At 37.9% G+C, this 16,981-nt stretch overlaps 1 protein-coding gene across 2 annotated transcripts in view; it reads left to right on the top strand.

Annotated features, from left to right (window-relative positions):
• C6 (complement C6) overlaps positions 1-16,981 on the top strand; it is a 71,149-nt gene that overhangs the window by 52,689 nt on the left and 1,479 nt on the right. For both annotated transcript variants that reach the window (XM_012777779.3, XM_012777778.3), the window contains 5 exons: positions 181-292; positions 3,517-3,649; positions 4,613-4,801; positions 7,441-7,531; positions 9,796-10,037. In XM_012777779.3, coding sequence (XP_012633233.2) covers positions 181-292; positions 3,517-3,649; positions 4,613-4,801; positions 7,441-7,531; positions 9,796-10,037 — 767 coding nt within the window. The remainder of the gene's footprint in view (positions 1-180; positions 293-3,516; positions 3,650-4,612; positions 4,802-7,440; positions 7,532-9,795; positions 10,038-16,981) is intronic.

Genomic DNA, 16,981 nt, shown 5'->3' with positions numbered 1-16,981 from the left:
TTTTACTTGTGCCAACACATCATATTAGTGAGGCATTGGATCTACTGCTTTGCCTTTCTCGGTATGTAATATTTTCTACTTAATACATATATGTATGTAATGTTTATATGTATACACATATGCATACACATGCAAATATGTGTATATGCATGTACACACATATTTATTCTTCCCTTTTAGTGGACAACCATGTGTCAGTGATGATGAAGAAATAAAAGAGGTAGATCTTCCTGAGATAGAGTCAGATTCAGGGTGTCTTCAGCCAGTTCCTCCAGAAAATGGATTCATCCGGGTAAGCATCATGATCATCACTTTGAGTTTAGAGTTCAAAAAAAAAGAAAAATTTGAAGAGTATGAATTTTCTTTTAATTAGAGTTACTGTTTTCCTATTTTAATAATCTCCTGTAGACTTAAAAAGTACAAAATCATATTTAGAAATGCTTTGCCCGAATTCTTTGCCTGAATGCTTGAATTCCCTGGAGATATTTCCATCCCTGATTGTTAGACCAAAGGCTAGCAGGTAGACTGTGTTCCTTGGTACTACTCAGTTCACATGATAAAGATACATTTATGTAAAGAAAGAATGGAACTTCTGCATAATATAGGTTTGGATGACTTGTAAGAATCTTCACCTAAGATCTGGCTGTTTATTTCTGATTCTGAGCAAACTAATGCCCTAAGGCATGTTATCAGAGAGGCAAACTAGACTTGGCTATAATCATAGAAGGTATTCAGTTTGTATTGTCTTATGAAGTTAGAAACCTGTAGAACTCTTAAATAGTAAAAACAATGTTAATGTACCTGTTCATTTCATCTTTTTTTCATTAAGCCACAATATTAAAAAAAAAACTGAATACTTTTTTCAGACAGATCTGTGACTTTAGATATAAATTTTCCAGGAGATACATATTTAAAATTGATTACAGAAATCATGCTCCCTATTTCATTTTACCTTTCTTAAACTCAAAAACAGCTTTAAATTATTTTTCCCAGCTATATCATATTTATAATAAAAGATTAATAACACTGAATCTCCAAGGCCAGCAAATAAATATTTCTGGAACATAGTCTGGCCTAATGTACCTTTCCTATGTTTACTTCTTTTTTGCCCATGTATTTGGTGCCGTGCCTAAAGGTTTAAGGGGAGGAAATATATTAAAAGGAGGTAATTTTAGTCTTTGCTCTGGAACTAAGGTGCTCAAATTCAAATGCACTGGGAGGCTTGTTAAAACTTAGATCTCTGGGTCCCACTTCCAGAGTTTCTGATTTGCTAGATCTTGAGCGGGGCCCAGAAATGCTCACATCTAACAAGTTCCTGGGTAATATTGATGTTGCTGGCTCAGGAGCCACACTTTGGGAACTTTGGGGAATTCTTTAGAACAAGGGTCAGATAACTATGGCCCAAAGGTCAAATCCAACCTGCTGCTTTAAAAATAAATAAATAAAGCTTTATTGGAACTCAGCCACATTTATTTGTTTATATTAATGTATTGTCTATGGCTACTTTCATGCAACAATGACAGAGGGCAGTATTTGTGACAGACACTGTATGGCCTACAGCTGACAATCCAGGTCCTTCATAGAAAAAGCCTGCTGGTCCCTTCCCTAGAACATTATCCTCAAAATTACAAATTGTCAGATCTAGAGACCTAAATAACTTTTAATCTATTTATGTCAGCTGCATACAAAAACCATTGAAATTGACATTCTCATTTTAAAAACACACAAAGACTTTAAGCAGTAATTCATTATTCTCCTATCCTCTTTTATAAAGTTAGATTATATGTTTCTATTTTCATGGATAAATTCAATCCTTGTTTTAATTTGCTCTTATTAAAGACCTGATCTCTATCTGCCAATAGCTTTTACTCAAAAGTAATATAATTTTAACTTTTCCTAATAATCCTCTTCTGGAATTTCTAGCAGCAAAATAACTCTTGTTTAGATTCCTACAGAGGCAGATATGCCTAATTCCAGGCTAGAGCAATGATGTCATTGCACTGAGGTTATTTGTCCAATGACCAGAAACAAATCCAACGCCTATAAAGAACAGTAATTTTTGGCAAGGTTTCTTTGTTCAGTCAGTCTGGCAGATGTGTTGGTCTAAGCTTGATGATTGCAACATATGCTTACAGGTTATACCTTCATAACAGAAATAGAAACAAATATTTTAGGCAATAGTTTATTTCAGGAGGAATGCAAGAAAAAATGTGCAGCCTTTAAATAAAACAGCCAAATCATTAGTACTATTAATCAGTCCATTTCCCTTGGAAACAAAGCCATACCAGTAAATAATCGAAAGTACAATTGTATTTTTGTATTCAGGAAATTAAGAATCTTCTAGGAGACAAATTTAATCATGTGGCCAAGTAATAACAAAAGTTCACAATTGAGCTTTCACCTTCCTCAAAGTTCCCAACTTCAATCTTCAGAGAATAACCTCTTAGTCAAATCTTGGTGGGTGCTTTTCTCCCTCCCGCAAAAAAAAAAAAAAAATTGTGTTATCATTTCCTTAAGAAGGATAGTGTTTTTCAGACTTTCAGCAAAGAGTGGTTAAGGCCTGCGTAAAGATTTGTGAGACAGAGATCTTGTTGCGGAATTGCCATTCAAGTTTCAGGGGGGGGCGGATAAAGATGATAAACACTATAAAAATAGAGCTTTATACAAGTTTCCCCCAGGGCTGAAAGGGTGATGCTGGAGAAGTCAAGGAGATTTGCAGAGGCTGTTCAATCTGAGCTGGGTCTTGAAAGAAGGAAGAGAGAAGGTGCTGAGGGTATGGGAAACAGCCACCTGAAGACACAGGAGTCATGAAAGAGAAGATGTTCAATGGGTGGCAGGTGGCTTTGTTTTGCTAGAACACAGGTTTTATGGGAGAAAATGGCAAGAGGTTGGATAGTAAAATAGTTAAAGCTAATATTCTAAACTGAGAATTACAAGGCCCATTTTATCTTGAAAATTTTAGCCCCTCACACGGCAGTAGTTGTACGATCCATTAATTGCAAAAATATATAATAACCCATGGGTTACTAGGGATTCAGTAACATTAAATGATTTGCAGTCCATCACAATAGCAACTGCATATGTTTGCTTTATATGTAAGATATGTTATTTATTCAGTTTCTAGGCACTACATGGTGAGTATATAGTTTATTCTAGCAATAGTAAGCCAGCTCATATATAGTGGGGAGCAAGTTTTTAACTAAAATATATATATATATATATATATATATATATATATATATAATCAATTTAGAGCAACAATATGGAAGATGGGTTAGAAAAGTGACCAATTAGAAAGTTGTCCTGATAAGAGAAAACAAATACCATAAACAAAGACAGTGATGAAGGCAAAGGAAGGAGAGAACTTCAGGAGATGCTTAGATATAGTAATTCAGAAGTCTCTGTGACTGAGTAGATACAGAAGTGATGGATTAGAAAGAATCCAGATGACCTTGAGGTGTTTAGACAGCATTATTTACAGCACTGATAATTTGCTGGTTTCTGGTTTAATTCTAGAATGAAAAGAAACTCTACTCGGTCGGAGAAGAAGTTGAAATTGCATGCCTGGCTGGATTCAAAACTGTTGGATACCAGTACTTCAGATGTTTACCCGACAGGACCTGGAGGCGAGGAGATGTGGAATGCCAACGTGAGGACTGGGCAAACATTTCGTGTGACTACTCTGCAGAATGGATGTGCCTCACACATAAGTACAGCAAAATCACACCCTTAGATCAGTACATTTTACTACTTTTTAGTAATTCTGGTGAAAAGATTTAGTGAAGCAGAAAATAGGGCTCATTTGCTAAAATTAGATTTCCAAGTATCTCTACATTTCAGTTCCCTTACCCCTGTACATTAACCTCATACACACAGGACTGTGAAGCATGCATTTCAGAAAAAATTCAGGAAGTCTGCAAGCTGTATCTAACCACAGACATCTGCCTTGCCTGATGTACAAATTGAAGCAAATTGTTGAGTCCCAGGAAGATGATATTTACACTCTTTATGTAGCAGAAATGGGATTTTGTGTGTGATGAAGTTTTCTCCAAGGCATTGCTGCTTGGAGCATGTTCACATCCTTTGCTGAGAAAAAGTGAATAAGCTTGTAGGCTCGGCACATACCCATGCTAGAGTAAAGTAAAAAAAAAAAAAAATTGAGATTCAAATAAGACTCAAATGGGGACCCCAAAGACTTATTATAGGACATCATGAAGCAGCATTGACACCAGTGTCAATTAGAATGTCCTGCCTCTGTGTTACTGGCAACATGGTAACTCGCATTTGGGGAAACTCACTAGGGAAGAGAGGAAAGAAAACATTTCTTGAAAGGAAAAGGTCTTAATGATGCAATGAAAGTTGGATGTATCTGGATCCAGTTCCTTAGCAAGGGAACTTCAGATAATGGAACTAGAGAGAGTTTTTCAGTGGAAGAATCTGTGAGGGGAAGCCTGGGATCCTTAACACTCAGGTTTTCTGGTCAAAAGAAGGCCCCAAAGCTGAATAAGTGCAGTGCATCTCATTAAAACAGCCTCTTGGGTTGCTTAGAATCTGCCTACTTGTTGAGTATTCTGTTCCACAAAGCACATGTGCAATGTTGCTCTCCCTGCAGGGACAGAATGCCTCAAGCCAGTTGTGCCAGAAGTCCTGACGCTCAGACCATATAAGAGATTATATAAAATTGGTGAATCCATTGAGCTAACCTGCCCCGAAGGTTCTGTTGTTGCTGGGCCATCAAGGTACACGTGCGGGGGAAATTCCTGGACACCGCCCATTTCAAACTCACTCACTTGTGAAAAAGGTGAGTAGCAGCTCAGGCTTCTGGAGTCTGATGGTGGTGCATCCCAAGATGGGTAGTGTAGCTGTGCTATTTTCTCAGCACAGAGCCACAGAGAGGCTAAATTAGACACTAAATTAGACAGTCTGGGTCAAACAGGGAGTATGCAACAGTTCTGCTAATTCTCTAAGCTCTCTGCCATCCTGCCTTCTTTACTCTCTTTTTTTTACAGTGTATGCAGGAAATGGGGACAGTTAACTTTTTGAATAACCTTAAATAAAACTATTGATAAAGAGATTTCATGGGAATTGGTGAGAACCTCAGGTTAATATTATGTCTTGGTTTTACTAGACTCCTGACCATAACAATATTATATTATATTATATTATATTATATTATATTATATTATATCATATTATATTATATATAAATGTCAGAAGAATGAATGTATTTGGAAACTAGAGGCTTCAGAAAGTTAAGATCCTCTGGACACCTTGGGTAGTATCTCCTTTGTAGGACACCTGTGTGCCCCCACACACACAGCCACGCCTCACACACACAACTCTGCCCTCGGATGAGAAATTGAAATTATAATCCAAACTGAAAGATATGAAGTGTTTTACATCTAGATAAAGGAAATCAATATTCTATCTCATACACTTTCTCTCTGGTAATACTGACAGAAAGACCGAGAGAGGAAGTCACAGAAAGAGAAATACAATAATCAATAAAACTGGACATTTACCTCTTTACATTTATGAACCTTTCTTCCTTTCTTCCTTCCTTGTCCCTCCCTCCCTTGCTACCTCACTTCCTCCTTCCTTCCTTTCTTTCTTTCCTACTCTCCTTTCCTTTCTTCCCTCTCTCCCTGCCTTCCTTCTATCCTTCCTTTCTTTTTTTCACCATACTACCCTACTGGCTAGAATATCATACAGGAATAAATAGCCACCTTTAGGAGCTGCATTTCTCCATGATTCCCCTTGTAGGAAAATCTGACTTTCAAGTCATTATCCCCAAATAAACCTTTGCAGAACTGTAATTGTTAACATTCATGTTGCTAAATCTAATGGGCATTATTTTTGTCCTCATGATCTTTGACCTCACATCAACCTTCAACACTGTTGACCTTCTGCACAAATCCTCTTTCTTTGGCTTGTAAGGCACAACATCTTCCTGTTTAGCTCTTACTTCTCTAGCTGTTGCCCTTTATTTTTGGCAGACTCCTATCCATGCTTGGACATTAAATATTGGAGTTCCTCAAGTCTCAGATTTGTCCCTTCACTTCAAACTGCACTCTCCTGCTAGGGAATCTTACCAACATCCTTAGCGTCAAAGATTCCCCCATAGACTAATAACAAATTTAAATCTTTGGCACAGACTTCTCTACTGAGCTTTAGACATAAATGTCTGAATTCCTATATATCTATTTTGTTTGGATATTTTAAAGATATCACAAACTCAACATACAAAGAGAGAAAAACTCTTGATTCACAAATGTTTTCCTCCTTAAAACTAAGTCTTTTCTCTTTTAGGTCAGGCACCAATGTCTATTTTTATGCAAATCAGAAACTTAAGAAACATACTTGATAGCTCTCATAACTTTCCCTCAATATGTAATGTCACCTACCTGCTGTGTGTGTCTCAACTCTATGCCCTTCTCTCCTTTTCCACCTCCAGCACCTTGGTCCCAATGACCATCCTTTTTTGCCTCAACTACTGTAATAACCTCACAGACTGTCTACCCAGGGCCCTCTAGAACATCCTGCCTTTTGAAATCCATTTTCTGCACAGAAGCCAAAATTACTTTCATTTTCAAAATCCAGAACTGGTTTTGTCACACTGCCTCCTGCTTAAAGCCCATCAAAGGCTTTCCACTGCTTATAAAATGAAGACAAAAATTCTTCAAAGCCCATATTGGCCCTGCACAGCCTACCACATACCTACTTCTCTGGCCACACCTTGCTGCTTGCTCTTGTTTTTCTGCACTTCAACCCCACTGGATTCTTTCAGTTCTAGGAAAGTCACACGCTGCCTCCCTCTGAGCACTTTCATATCTGATGTTCCCTCTGCTTTGGACAGTCTTCCTTTTCTTTCTCCATTGTACTATTTCTAATCTTCCTAGCTACATCAATTTTTTTTCTTTTTTTTTTTTTTAGTACTTTGAGTTGCTGTTTCACATACATCAATTTTTATTACATGCTTTGTCTTTAATTGCTCTTATAATGGTAGCAATTCTATACGTATATTAGTGTGCTTGTTTGATTAATGTCCATCTGCTCCCACAAGATTATAAACTCTGGAGCATAGGATCTGGTTCATATTTTGCTCAATCCACCATCCCCAGAACCTAACAGAGTGCTAGAAACATCATAAGTGCTCAATAAAAATTTGAAAAATAAATCAACAAATATTTCAATAATTCCATTTTCTTTAGTTCTCTAAACGTAATAGCAATTTTAGGTCAGAAAATGACAGCTTATGTGAGTTGTAAATGAGCTTTCAGATGAAATATTTTATGACAACATATTCAGAGAAACCAAAATGAATAGCTCCAACTCCAGGAAATAAATGAACCCTTCACGACTACCTCTTCTCCCGAATTCAAGCTTATCACTCGAATCCATGCTGTGCACTGTTCTGTTCTTCCTATTTTTTTGTTTCAGAAATTCTGACAAAATTAAAGGGCCACTGTCAGCCAGGACAAAAACAGCTGGAATCTGAATGCGTTTGTATGTCTCCAGAAGAAGACTGTAGGTAAGAGATACTCTATAAACTGTGTTTGGAAATCTGGAAAACCAGTCTAGTGTAACCAGCTTAATGGAAGAGCTGAGCTTCTTGAAGCATAAACATGACATATGAATTTTTCACATAACTGATACTCCTGTGCTTCTGTTGAATTTCTCCTTCCCCATTGGGTACCAAGTTTCTTAATTATCCCTCAGCCCAGTTTTCTAAGTTTGCATGGCTTTTGTTTATTAAAATCATCTCATTTTGGTTATAAAGACTTAACCCTTGCCCATTTAAAAACTTCAAACTCAATTAAATCAAAGCCTTACTTTCCCACTCTAAGTATAGGAGAAAGTTGTAACTAGTAGCACACACACACACACACACACACACCTTTGCCAGATGATTCTTTCATGCTGGGGCAGAGAGCATGGAGAAGAAAAATTGTATATCTTCTTGTGACTGCCATGACTAGATAGCTATCTCCTCTTTGTTGACATAGTTGCCTTTTCTTTATATGAACAAACCCAGAGCATCAAGGTTGCTATTAATTTAAGGCTAGTTTCAATCTAATTTTAAAGCAAATCCAAAATAGCACTTGCTTAAGTTAAAATTTTGTTTCCCTATCTCATAAATCAATGCAGAGATAGCCAGTCTAGGGCTAATATAGTGATACTCTTATTTCATATAGGACTGCAGCTTCTTCCTGCTCTCTGTTCTTCCTCCATTAAAGTTATTTTATGGTCCAAAATTGCTCTGCTGGAGCAGGAAGGAAGGAAAATAAAAAATGAGGCCCCTTCTCTGTTTTTAAGATACCCTGGAAGCCACACCACTTGGGTCTATCTCAGCCACATGCACCTGCAAGGGAGGTTGTGAAATGCTTTTCTCTGGCTGGATGCATAGCCATTCTAAATAAAATTAGATTCAATTACTAAAGAGATGAAAGAATGAATGTTGGGGTAGGAAGCCAAAAAAGTATGCATAGTTGTTAATATTCACTTTTAACATTGATTAGCCCTCATGTTCCTCTATGCTGCAGGTGAAAAATGCTTGTAGAGACACATTTATTGTCTTTTTGGAGAACACTACAGGGTCTTTTTCTGTATAATTCTCCTGACACATTCAACCAAAGGTCACTCTATTTGCCCTGCTCAGTGTTCACCACAGTGGTCCACCAAGTAGCTACTTGCTGCTGGAGTCCCCACGCCTAGAAGATGGGCTTCTGAACCCCACTTACAATATTCATATTGTCCACTTGACCCAGAGGAAACTGCTTTTTTTATCTGTGCAATACCAAATCATGAGAATACAGGCTTCCCCCTGAAACTCCCTGCCATATCTTTCTAGCCTCCTGTGAACCTCACGTCTCTTTTTTATGGTATTGAAGTATCTGTGTGAATGACTGCCCCACCAATTAAGTTCTATGAATAAAAGTGGCCTTTTTTTTTCTCAGCCCTAGGCTCTACTTCCTGGAAACAATCTGACATGCTAGGGCACTGGCTGTTAACTCTAAAGTTGACATCAAGGAAGTAACTCAAACTTGAAGTAATCAAGGGGATCTTGCCCTCTCTGCAACAGAAGGGCAAGGCCATTTGTTACCTCTTGTTAGCAGGACCCATTCCTCCCCTCAGAGAGATTGAAGAAGTTACCCAGAGAATGACTTAAAAGCTCATGTTCATAATCACAATACAAATACACTTGAATAGTTATGTAATAAGACTCTATACAACATGTCCTTAATGGGTGTTGGAATTAATAAATGTTTTATGGTTCAGAGGAGGTACAGGCCACCATGGGCTAGACTCGTCATGATGAGCATCAGAGTGTAGCCAGCAATTGAGGTGGACACAGTTGGGCAGAGAGGAGAGACAATACAGTGCTGATTACACAGAGCATGGGTGGCGGTGAAGGAAAAATAATCTTATCAGTGTAGAAAATGATCAATACAATTGTCAGGTGATAAAGAGAGATTAAGCAGGTTAGGAAAATAATACTAGAAAAAGAAGTTGATTGGAGTCAAATTATGGAAGCTCTTGATTATCAGAATTTAAGAATTCAGAGTTTAATTTGAAGGCAATTGGGAGTTATGCCAAGGATAAGATGAAATTTTAGAAAGATCGATCACAGGAAGTATGCAAGATGAAATGAAACAACGTTCTGAAAAGAGAAAAAAAAAGCAGGAGGAAGTGGTGGTGGGTGGTGGGTGGTGGGTTAATGTATTACATTGGCTACAAAATCTTTTTTTTTTTCTGGCCTTCATATGGAAATGCTTGCTTTCCTTTCTCGGGCAGCCATTATTCAGAAGACCTCTGTGTGTTTGATACAGACTTCCACCATTACTTTACTTCATCCGCTTGTAAACTTCTGGCTGAGAAATGTTTAAATAATCAGAAACTCCATTTTCTACATACTGGTTCCTGCCAAGAAGGTCCACAGTTAGAATGGGGTCTTGAAAGGATAAAACTTTCATCTAATAGCACAAAGAAAGAATCCTGTGACTACGACACCTGCTATGACTGGGAAAAATGTTCAGGTAAGCTCTGGTGGTCACTGCATGCTGAAAATGCTCTCACTTAGCTGGCATATCTTATTTGCATTGATACATCATCTTTCTTAAAAATAACTTTTCCTGATCAAAAATTTCTTTTCATTGTAAAAAATTGTATGAAACGATTTAAACAGGAAAAATATAACCACCCACGATTAGACATAACTGCTTTAATAATTTGGATGTGTATATTTCTGGTCTTTTCTATGGGCATACATAATCAAGTGCCACCCTTGAGGTCCAGTGAGGAGAGCACCTCTCCTGATCCCATGTTTCAGGCACCCTTTCCCACCCCTGGCTTTGGAGGGCCTTCATTAGAATTGTCTAAGTTTCCCTCTGATGGTTGGGATTGGCTGGGGCTAGCAGTGCTATCCAGGTAGTACTGGGTTTCACATGGATGCCAACTGCCAGAGATCTTCTTTAAATTTGTTTAAGTCCTCTCCCAGTGCCTGGGACCAACCAAGGCTGGCAGTGCTATTCAAACAGGGTACCCAGAGCCCAGACAAGGTCCCATATGGATCCAGCACTGTTTCTCCCCTGGGAACACACTCTAACCCTCTACCGCTTCTCCTCTCCACCATGCATGGGGTCAACCAGATGCTCAAAGAGCTCTGGAGCTCATGCCTGTGAAGTCATCTTGGGCCCAGAGCTAGACTCTCATTCCCAGAGAGCAGCTTGGTGAGCAGATTGCTCCCACTGGCCAGCAGGATATTCTGGCTCAACATTGCTTGAGATCAGACTGCCAATATGATGTTGACACTCTAATTTGGGGTGACTCTAATTGCTTATAGTCAGGCAACCCATAAGAAGTTTTGCCTCAGGGCCTCACATGCCTCAGAGATGGCCCTGAGTATAATACAAATTTTTAAAATATTAAATGGAATCATATTCTATGTGCTATTTTATATATTGCTGTTTTTCACTTACTATGTTGGGAAACTATTTCTATGTCATCATATATTATTTTGCCACATAATTTTCAATGTTTACAAAAGTCTGTATGGATATTCTGTGATTTATTTAACCAACTTCTGGTTAGGCATTTAAACTTTCCCCTATATTATTGCTATTATAAACAGTGCTATGATAGATAAATCTATCACAGATAAATCTGTAATCTAAGATTATTTCCTTAGGATATACCTTAGAATATTGAACTTCTAGGTAAATACTATTTTAAAATATAAAGTTTTTATTGATACAATGTATCAACTCACCTTCTGGGAGTGTTTTTACCATATTTTATTCTAATTGACAACACGCAAAGACTGCCCTCCCACCTCCTCATCAAACCTTGGAGTTATTACTCCTTTATCACTGTGTCAATTTAATACTTAAGATGTGACATTACATTTCCATGTTCCATAAGTGTATTGGTTTGGCATTACACTTATAAATTGCATAGAAGCAAGAACTCCTCAGCAGGCCACATGCTTGAAGATGAAGTTTGACCCTGAAATAGCCCAACTAAGCTTCATATATTACACAAAGATGAATTGGAGATTAGAATTTAACAGAAGTCAAATAAGAAGCTAGATTTCCCTTGTGATACATTTTTCAAAAAACAATATCTTAAATTGGGACATAAAGTATGCAATGGAAAGTTGTTGAAGTATTACATCTAACTTTAGCTAAAACTACCTTACTTCTGCAAAAAGAAAACACAAAAACTATGCTATTCCCTTTGGCTCCTCTTTAATTTTCTGGCCCAGTGTCCTTCAGCTCAGTCCTGGAGAGAGGTCTTATCACCCAAATCCAGATCCTTCCTGATCCGCTTAAAGCTGATTATCAAGATTCAGCTCTCTTGACAGGCTGCAAGATTGAAAGAGCTGAAAGTATTATGCAGCATCATTTCTTATTTAAACATAAATCTTTTCTATGAGAAATATAGTGTAAGAACATTATCATCAAAAATACATACAGAAAAGAAAAGAAATTTGGGCAGCAGGGAGGATAAAAAATGGCCCCTGACTACACTACAATAAATAGGTAGGTCAGGTATTTGGAGCTGTTTAGTGTTAGCCTCAACCCTTCGACATTTAGCATTAAGGAAAGGTCTCCATGGAACACTGCTGTTGCGAAGAATTTTTTTATGCTATTTTCCCACAAATTATTTTTTTCAAATCTGCCTGAGTGAAAAATAATCGGCAGCTTACAATTTCATCAAAATATCTGTATTTATTACCCCTTTGCTGTACATATTTCTAAATCCCTACGGATTCTAGAAGTTCTTCTAAAAAGGAATACTAAAAAGTTTGAATATCTAACCAATATTTCTCAAATTAGCAGAATGCTTTGGGGTCATCAAACTAACATGTAAACATTAAAAGAGATTTATTTAAGCAATTGAAAATATCTGTTGATCCTGCACACAATCAGAAAACTCAAAGCATTTTTTTCCATGAAGATAGGGTCTGCCTCTGCCAGCCTTCTTCAATTGATAAGCAAAATCAATGTCACAGAGAAGCGTGTTTGCAGTAGCACTATAAAACTGCATCAGTGTACAAACCATAGCATTCATGAAGAAAGAGAAAGCTAGAAATGTATTTTCTATCCAACCTGTTCATGGCAAGTTGGGATATTAGTAATTTTGAGTTGAATTGAGTGTCACCTTGATTAAACTGTGTTCTTGATTACATGTGCTCTTTGTCACTTCTCTTTTTCTTCTTTATCTAAAATGAAATAAGAAAAAGTTTAAAATGGAACTTCAAAGTAACATGAAATTTACTTTTCAAATGTTAAAACACAAATAACTTCCCTAGGGAACCTATTTTTATGGATATTAAGTGTCTTGTCTGAATTTAAAAAAATATTCACCACCAGCCAACAGAAAGGGGAAATTTATTCAGCAAATGCCCATTTAGCATCCAACATGTGGAAGTCACTGTACAAGGCATGGTAAGGGGATAGAGGTTGTATAGCCCTCAAATTGTTCACAGTAATTGGAGGAGTAGCGTTACACAGTAATTGCATGAATCACTGCAGTGCAAGGCAGGATGTGGTGAGAGCTGTAAGAGAGATAAATACCTTTTGGAAGGGTTTCATACACATGGAAGTGTGAGAACTGAGTGTTGAAGCATGAATTAGTACAGGTAGTGGGAAGGGCCTTTGGGTGCTGGTAGTCTGAAGATAATCAGGCTAAGAGCATTTAAGCCATAACCATACCAAAAAAGTAGTGACTGTGCCCTTCCAAAATCTTAGGGAATTGGTTTCTTCAGCAGAGTTGGAACAGTCTCCTGTCCTACACCAAACCCTACCCCTTCCAATAATGGTCAAGAACTAGATCTTCTCTAGCTGGTTGACAAAGAGCATAGAAAGGAAATGCATGCTTTTTCATGAAATGTTTCCTGATTCAAGCTTGGGAGGTTGTGTATTCCCCAAAATATATCCATTTCCTCTAGATTTTCTAATTTTTGTGTGCAGAGGTTTTTGTAGTATTCACACATAATATTTTGTATTTCTATGATATCAATTATAATCAATTTTCATTTTTAATTGAGCTTTTTGAGTCCTTTCTCTTCTATTTCTGGTTAATCTAGCTAGAGGTCTATTGATTTTGTTTATCTTATCAAACAACCAACTTTTTGTTTTGTTTATTCTTTGTAATTTTTTTTTGTTTCCATTTCATTATGTTCTCTGCTCTGAACTTTGTTATTTATTTCCTTCTTCTGGCTTTGGGTTTGGTTTGCTCTTCCCATTCTAGTTCCCTGAAATGTGACATTAAGTTGGCAATTTATGATCTTTCTATCTTTATGATGCAAGCATTTAAGGCTGGGAACTTTCCCCTGAGCATCAGTTTTTCCATATCTCATAGATTTTCAAAGCTTGTGCCCCCTTTGCCATTCAGTTAAAAGAATCTTTTGATTTCCATCTTAATTTCATCATTGACCCAAGGGTCGTTCAGCAACAGGTCCTTTAATTTCCATGACTTTCTATATATTTCAGACTTTCTCTTAGAATTGATTTCTAGTTATTACCTTGTGATCTGAGAAGATACATGGTATGAGTTCAACTTTTCTAAATTTGATGAGACTTGTTTTGTGGCCTAACATACGATCAATCTTGGGAAATATCCCATGTGCTGATGAGAAGAATATATATGCTGTAGTTTTGGAGTATAGTGTTGGTAAATATCTGTTAGGTGCATTTATTCTAGAGTCCCATTTAAGTTTGGTATTTCTTTGTTTTTCTGCTTCAGTGATCTGTCCAGTTTTGTCAGTGGAGTGTTGAGGTCCCCAGTGGTTATGATGCTACTGTTTATTTCTTTGCTTAGATCTGGTAGAATTTCCTTTATGAATCTGGGAGCTCCTGTGTTAGGTGCATATACATTTAGGATTGCTAAATCTCTTGCTTAATTTTCCTCTATATAAGGACCATCTTTGTCCTTTTTTATCACTGTTGATTTAAAGTCTATTTTATCTGATATGAGAATAGCTATACCTGCTCATTTTTGGTTTCCATTTATGTGGAATATTTTTTTCCCATCCCTTTACCTTGAATCTGTGCAAGTCCTTGTGAGTTAGATGGGTTTCTTGAAGACAGCATAAACTTGGGCTATGATTTTTCATCCATTCAGCCAATCTATGTCTTTTAATTGGAGCATTAAGACCATTAAAATTCAGTGTTAGTATTGATATGTGAGATACTGTTCTGTTTGTCATGTTTAATGATATCTTGTTTTATTTTCTCTCTTGTGCTATTGTTTTATAAGAGCTGTGAGTTTTAACTTTCAGATATTTTTACACTGGTGGGTATCTATTGTGCGTTTCCATGCATGGTTCACTTTTGAGCATTTTCTTGTAGGGTAGGTCTAGTAGTGACAAGTTCTGTGTAGTAGTGACAAGTAGTGTTTACTTATCTGGAAAAGTCTTTATTTCTCCATCATTTATGAAATTTAGTTTTACAGAATACCAAATTCTTGGCTGGTAGTTGTTATGTTTAAGAAGATTAAAAGTGGGGCCCCAATCCCTTCTGGCTTGTAAAGTCTCTGCTGAGAAGTCTGCTGTCAGCCTGATGGGTTTTCCTTTGAAAGTTAGTTGTTGCTTCCATCTCGCAGTTTGTAGAATTTTCTCTCTCATTTTGAATTTGGCCAGTGTGATGACTGTGTGTCTTAAAGGTGCCCTATTTGCTATGATTCTTCCTGATTTTCAATGATTTTTTTGTATACGGATATCTGAATCTCTGGTAGTCACAGGGAAATTGTCCTCAGTAATTCTCTTGAATAGCTTTTCCATGCTTTTTGCTATTTCTTTTTCTCAGAGATACCTATAATTCATATAATAATATTGGTTCATTTTAAATAGTCCCATGTTTCTCTGAATGATTGTTCATTATTCTTTATTCTTTTTTTCTGCATCTTTGACTGACTGGGTTAGTTTGCAAGCCTTATCTTCAAGCTCTGAAATTCTTTCTTCTGCTTGGTCTAGCCTATTGTTAAAGCTTTCTGCTGTATTTTAAAGATCCCTAACTCTTAAAAAAAATCCCTAACTTTCATTTCTTTAAGTTCTGCTATATCTTTTCTTATGTTATCTATCTCTTTAGTGATCTTTTTTCTTTTTTTGTGTGTGTCCTGAAATATTTCTTTTACTTCTTCATGTTGGTTTTTCAACTTTCTCTTCAATCCTATTTATCTTATATACCACCAATATTCTGAATTCCATACCTGACATTGCAACAATTTGCTCTTGGTTGGAATGCATTGATGGTGAACTATTTTGATCATTTGGGGATGTCAAATCAGCTTGTTTTTGCATGATTCCAGAGTTCTTGCGGTGGTTCCTTCTCAGCTGAAACCTATTCTCTCAACTCAAGGCAGTTAGAATTGTGGTGCACCTGCTCTCTTTTGCTAGGAACTCTCCTACCCAATAAAGGGAGGAAGAGCTTTTTGTACGGAGCACTTGAGTTCTACTCTGGAAGACTGGCCCAACAGGAGAAGGTTAGATGCGCTGTGAGCATTTAACACTGCTGTTCTCCTGTGTCTCATATCTAACTGTTCCCCTATGGTTGTTACAGGCAGTTCATGTGCAGCAGAGTGAGTGATCACCCCGCTTAGTTCTGTAAGCTGCTGCAATTGCCCGCCACAGGGGCTTGAGTACTGCCTTGCCTGCCTGAGCACTACCCCACCCATGTTCACAGGAAGCTCCATTGATCTGGGTGTGGAGGTTTGAGTGCTGCCTGGCCCACATCTGCAGGCAGCTACATTTGTTGGCCTGCACTGGCCCAAGCATTTGCCCCATCCAGGTACCCTGGCTGCAGCGAGGGTGGACGGCTCCTGCCCATGAACTACATGAACGCACTCAGTCTCTTTGCTTTCTACCTGGTCTGGCAGGGGTGATGGAAAAGCAGTAGCAGTGGTTCTGACTTCCCAGGTAGACACAGTGATCTGGGTCCAGGGTCTCAAAATGGCTCCAGCCACAGCACCCAGGGATCTCAAGCTAGTGGGTCCCCGCTGTGCCCTCTCTCTGGAGAAATGCCACTGCACAGACTCTAGTCAGGTCTCTAACTCAGTCCAGCAGCCTGCTACAGTGAAGGGACCTTCCTGCAGCTCAAATAGCAATGTCTGCAGAAAGTATGGAGCTCTAGGATTTTTTCCTCTGTCCCTTCCCCACATGCAGGTGCCTTCCTGGTGTACCTGTGATCTCGCAGAGCTCTCCTTTATTTTGAGAGCCTCCTGTAGCCTGTCTATTGATTCCCAATGCTCTCTCTTAGATGATGGATCTGGAGATGAATATCCCTCTCAACTTTTCTGATCCATGAGAACAGCATGTGCAGGATGCTTCTAGTCTGCCATCTTGCCAGATTACCCTCCCTAAATGATTGCTTTACAGCTATTTCATGAATGCAAGATTTATATGATTTATGAAGTGATTGGGTGATTCTCAGTTTAACTGTTCATTAAAAATACAGATCTGTAAGTGTAACTCAGTAAT

The sequence above is a fragment of the Microcebus murinus genome, chromosome 11 (genome assembly GCF_040939455.1).
Source record: "Microcebus murinus isolate Inina chromosome 11, M.murinus_Inina_mat1.0, whole genome shotgun sequence".
Taxonomy (NCBI): Eukaryota; Metazoa; Chordata; class Mammalia; order Primates; family Cheirogaleidae; genus Microcebus; species Microcebus murinus.
The sequence above is the reverse complement of the archived record's forward strand: the minus strand, read 5'-3'. Positions and strand labels throughout refer to the sequence as shown.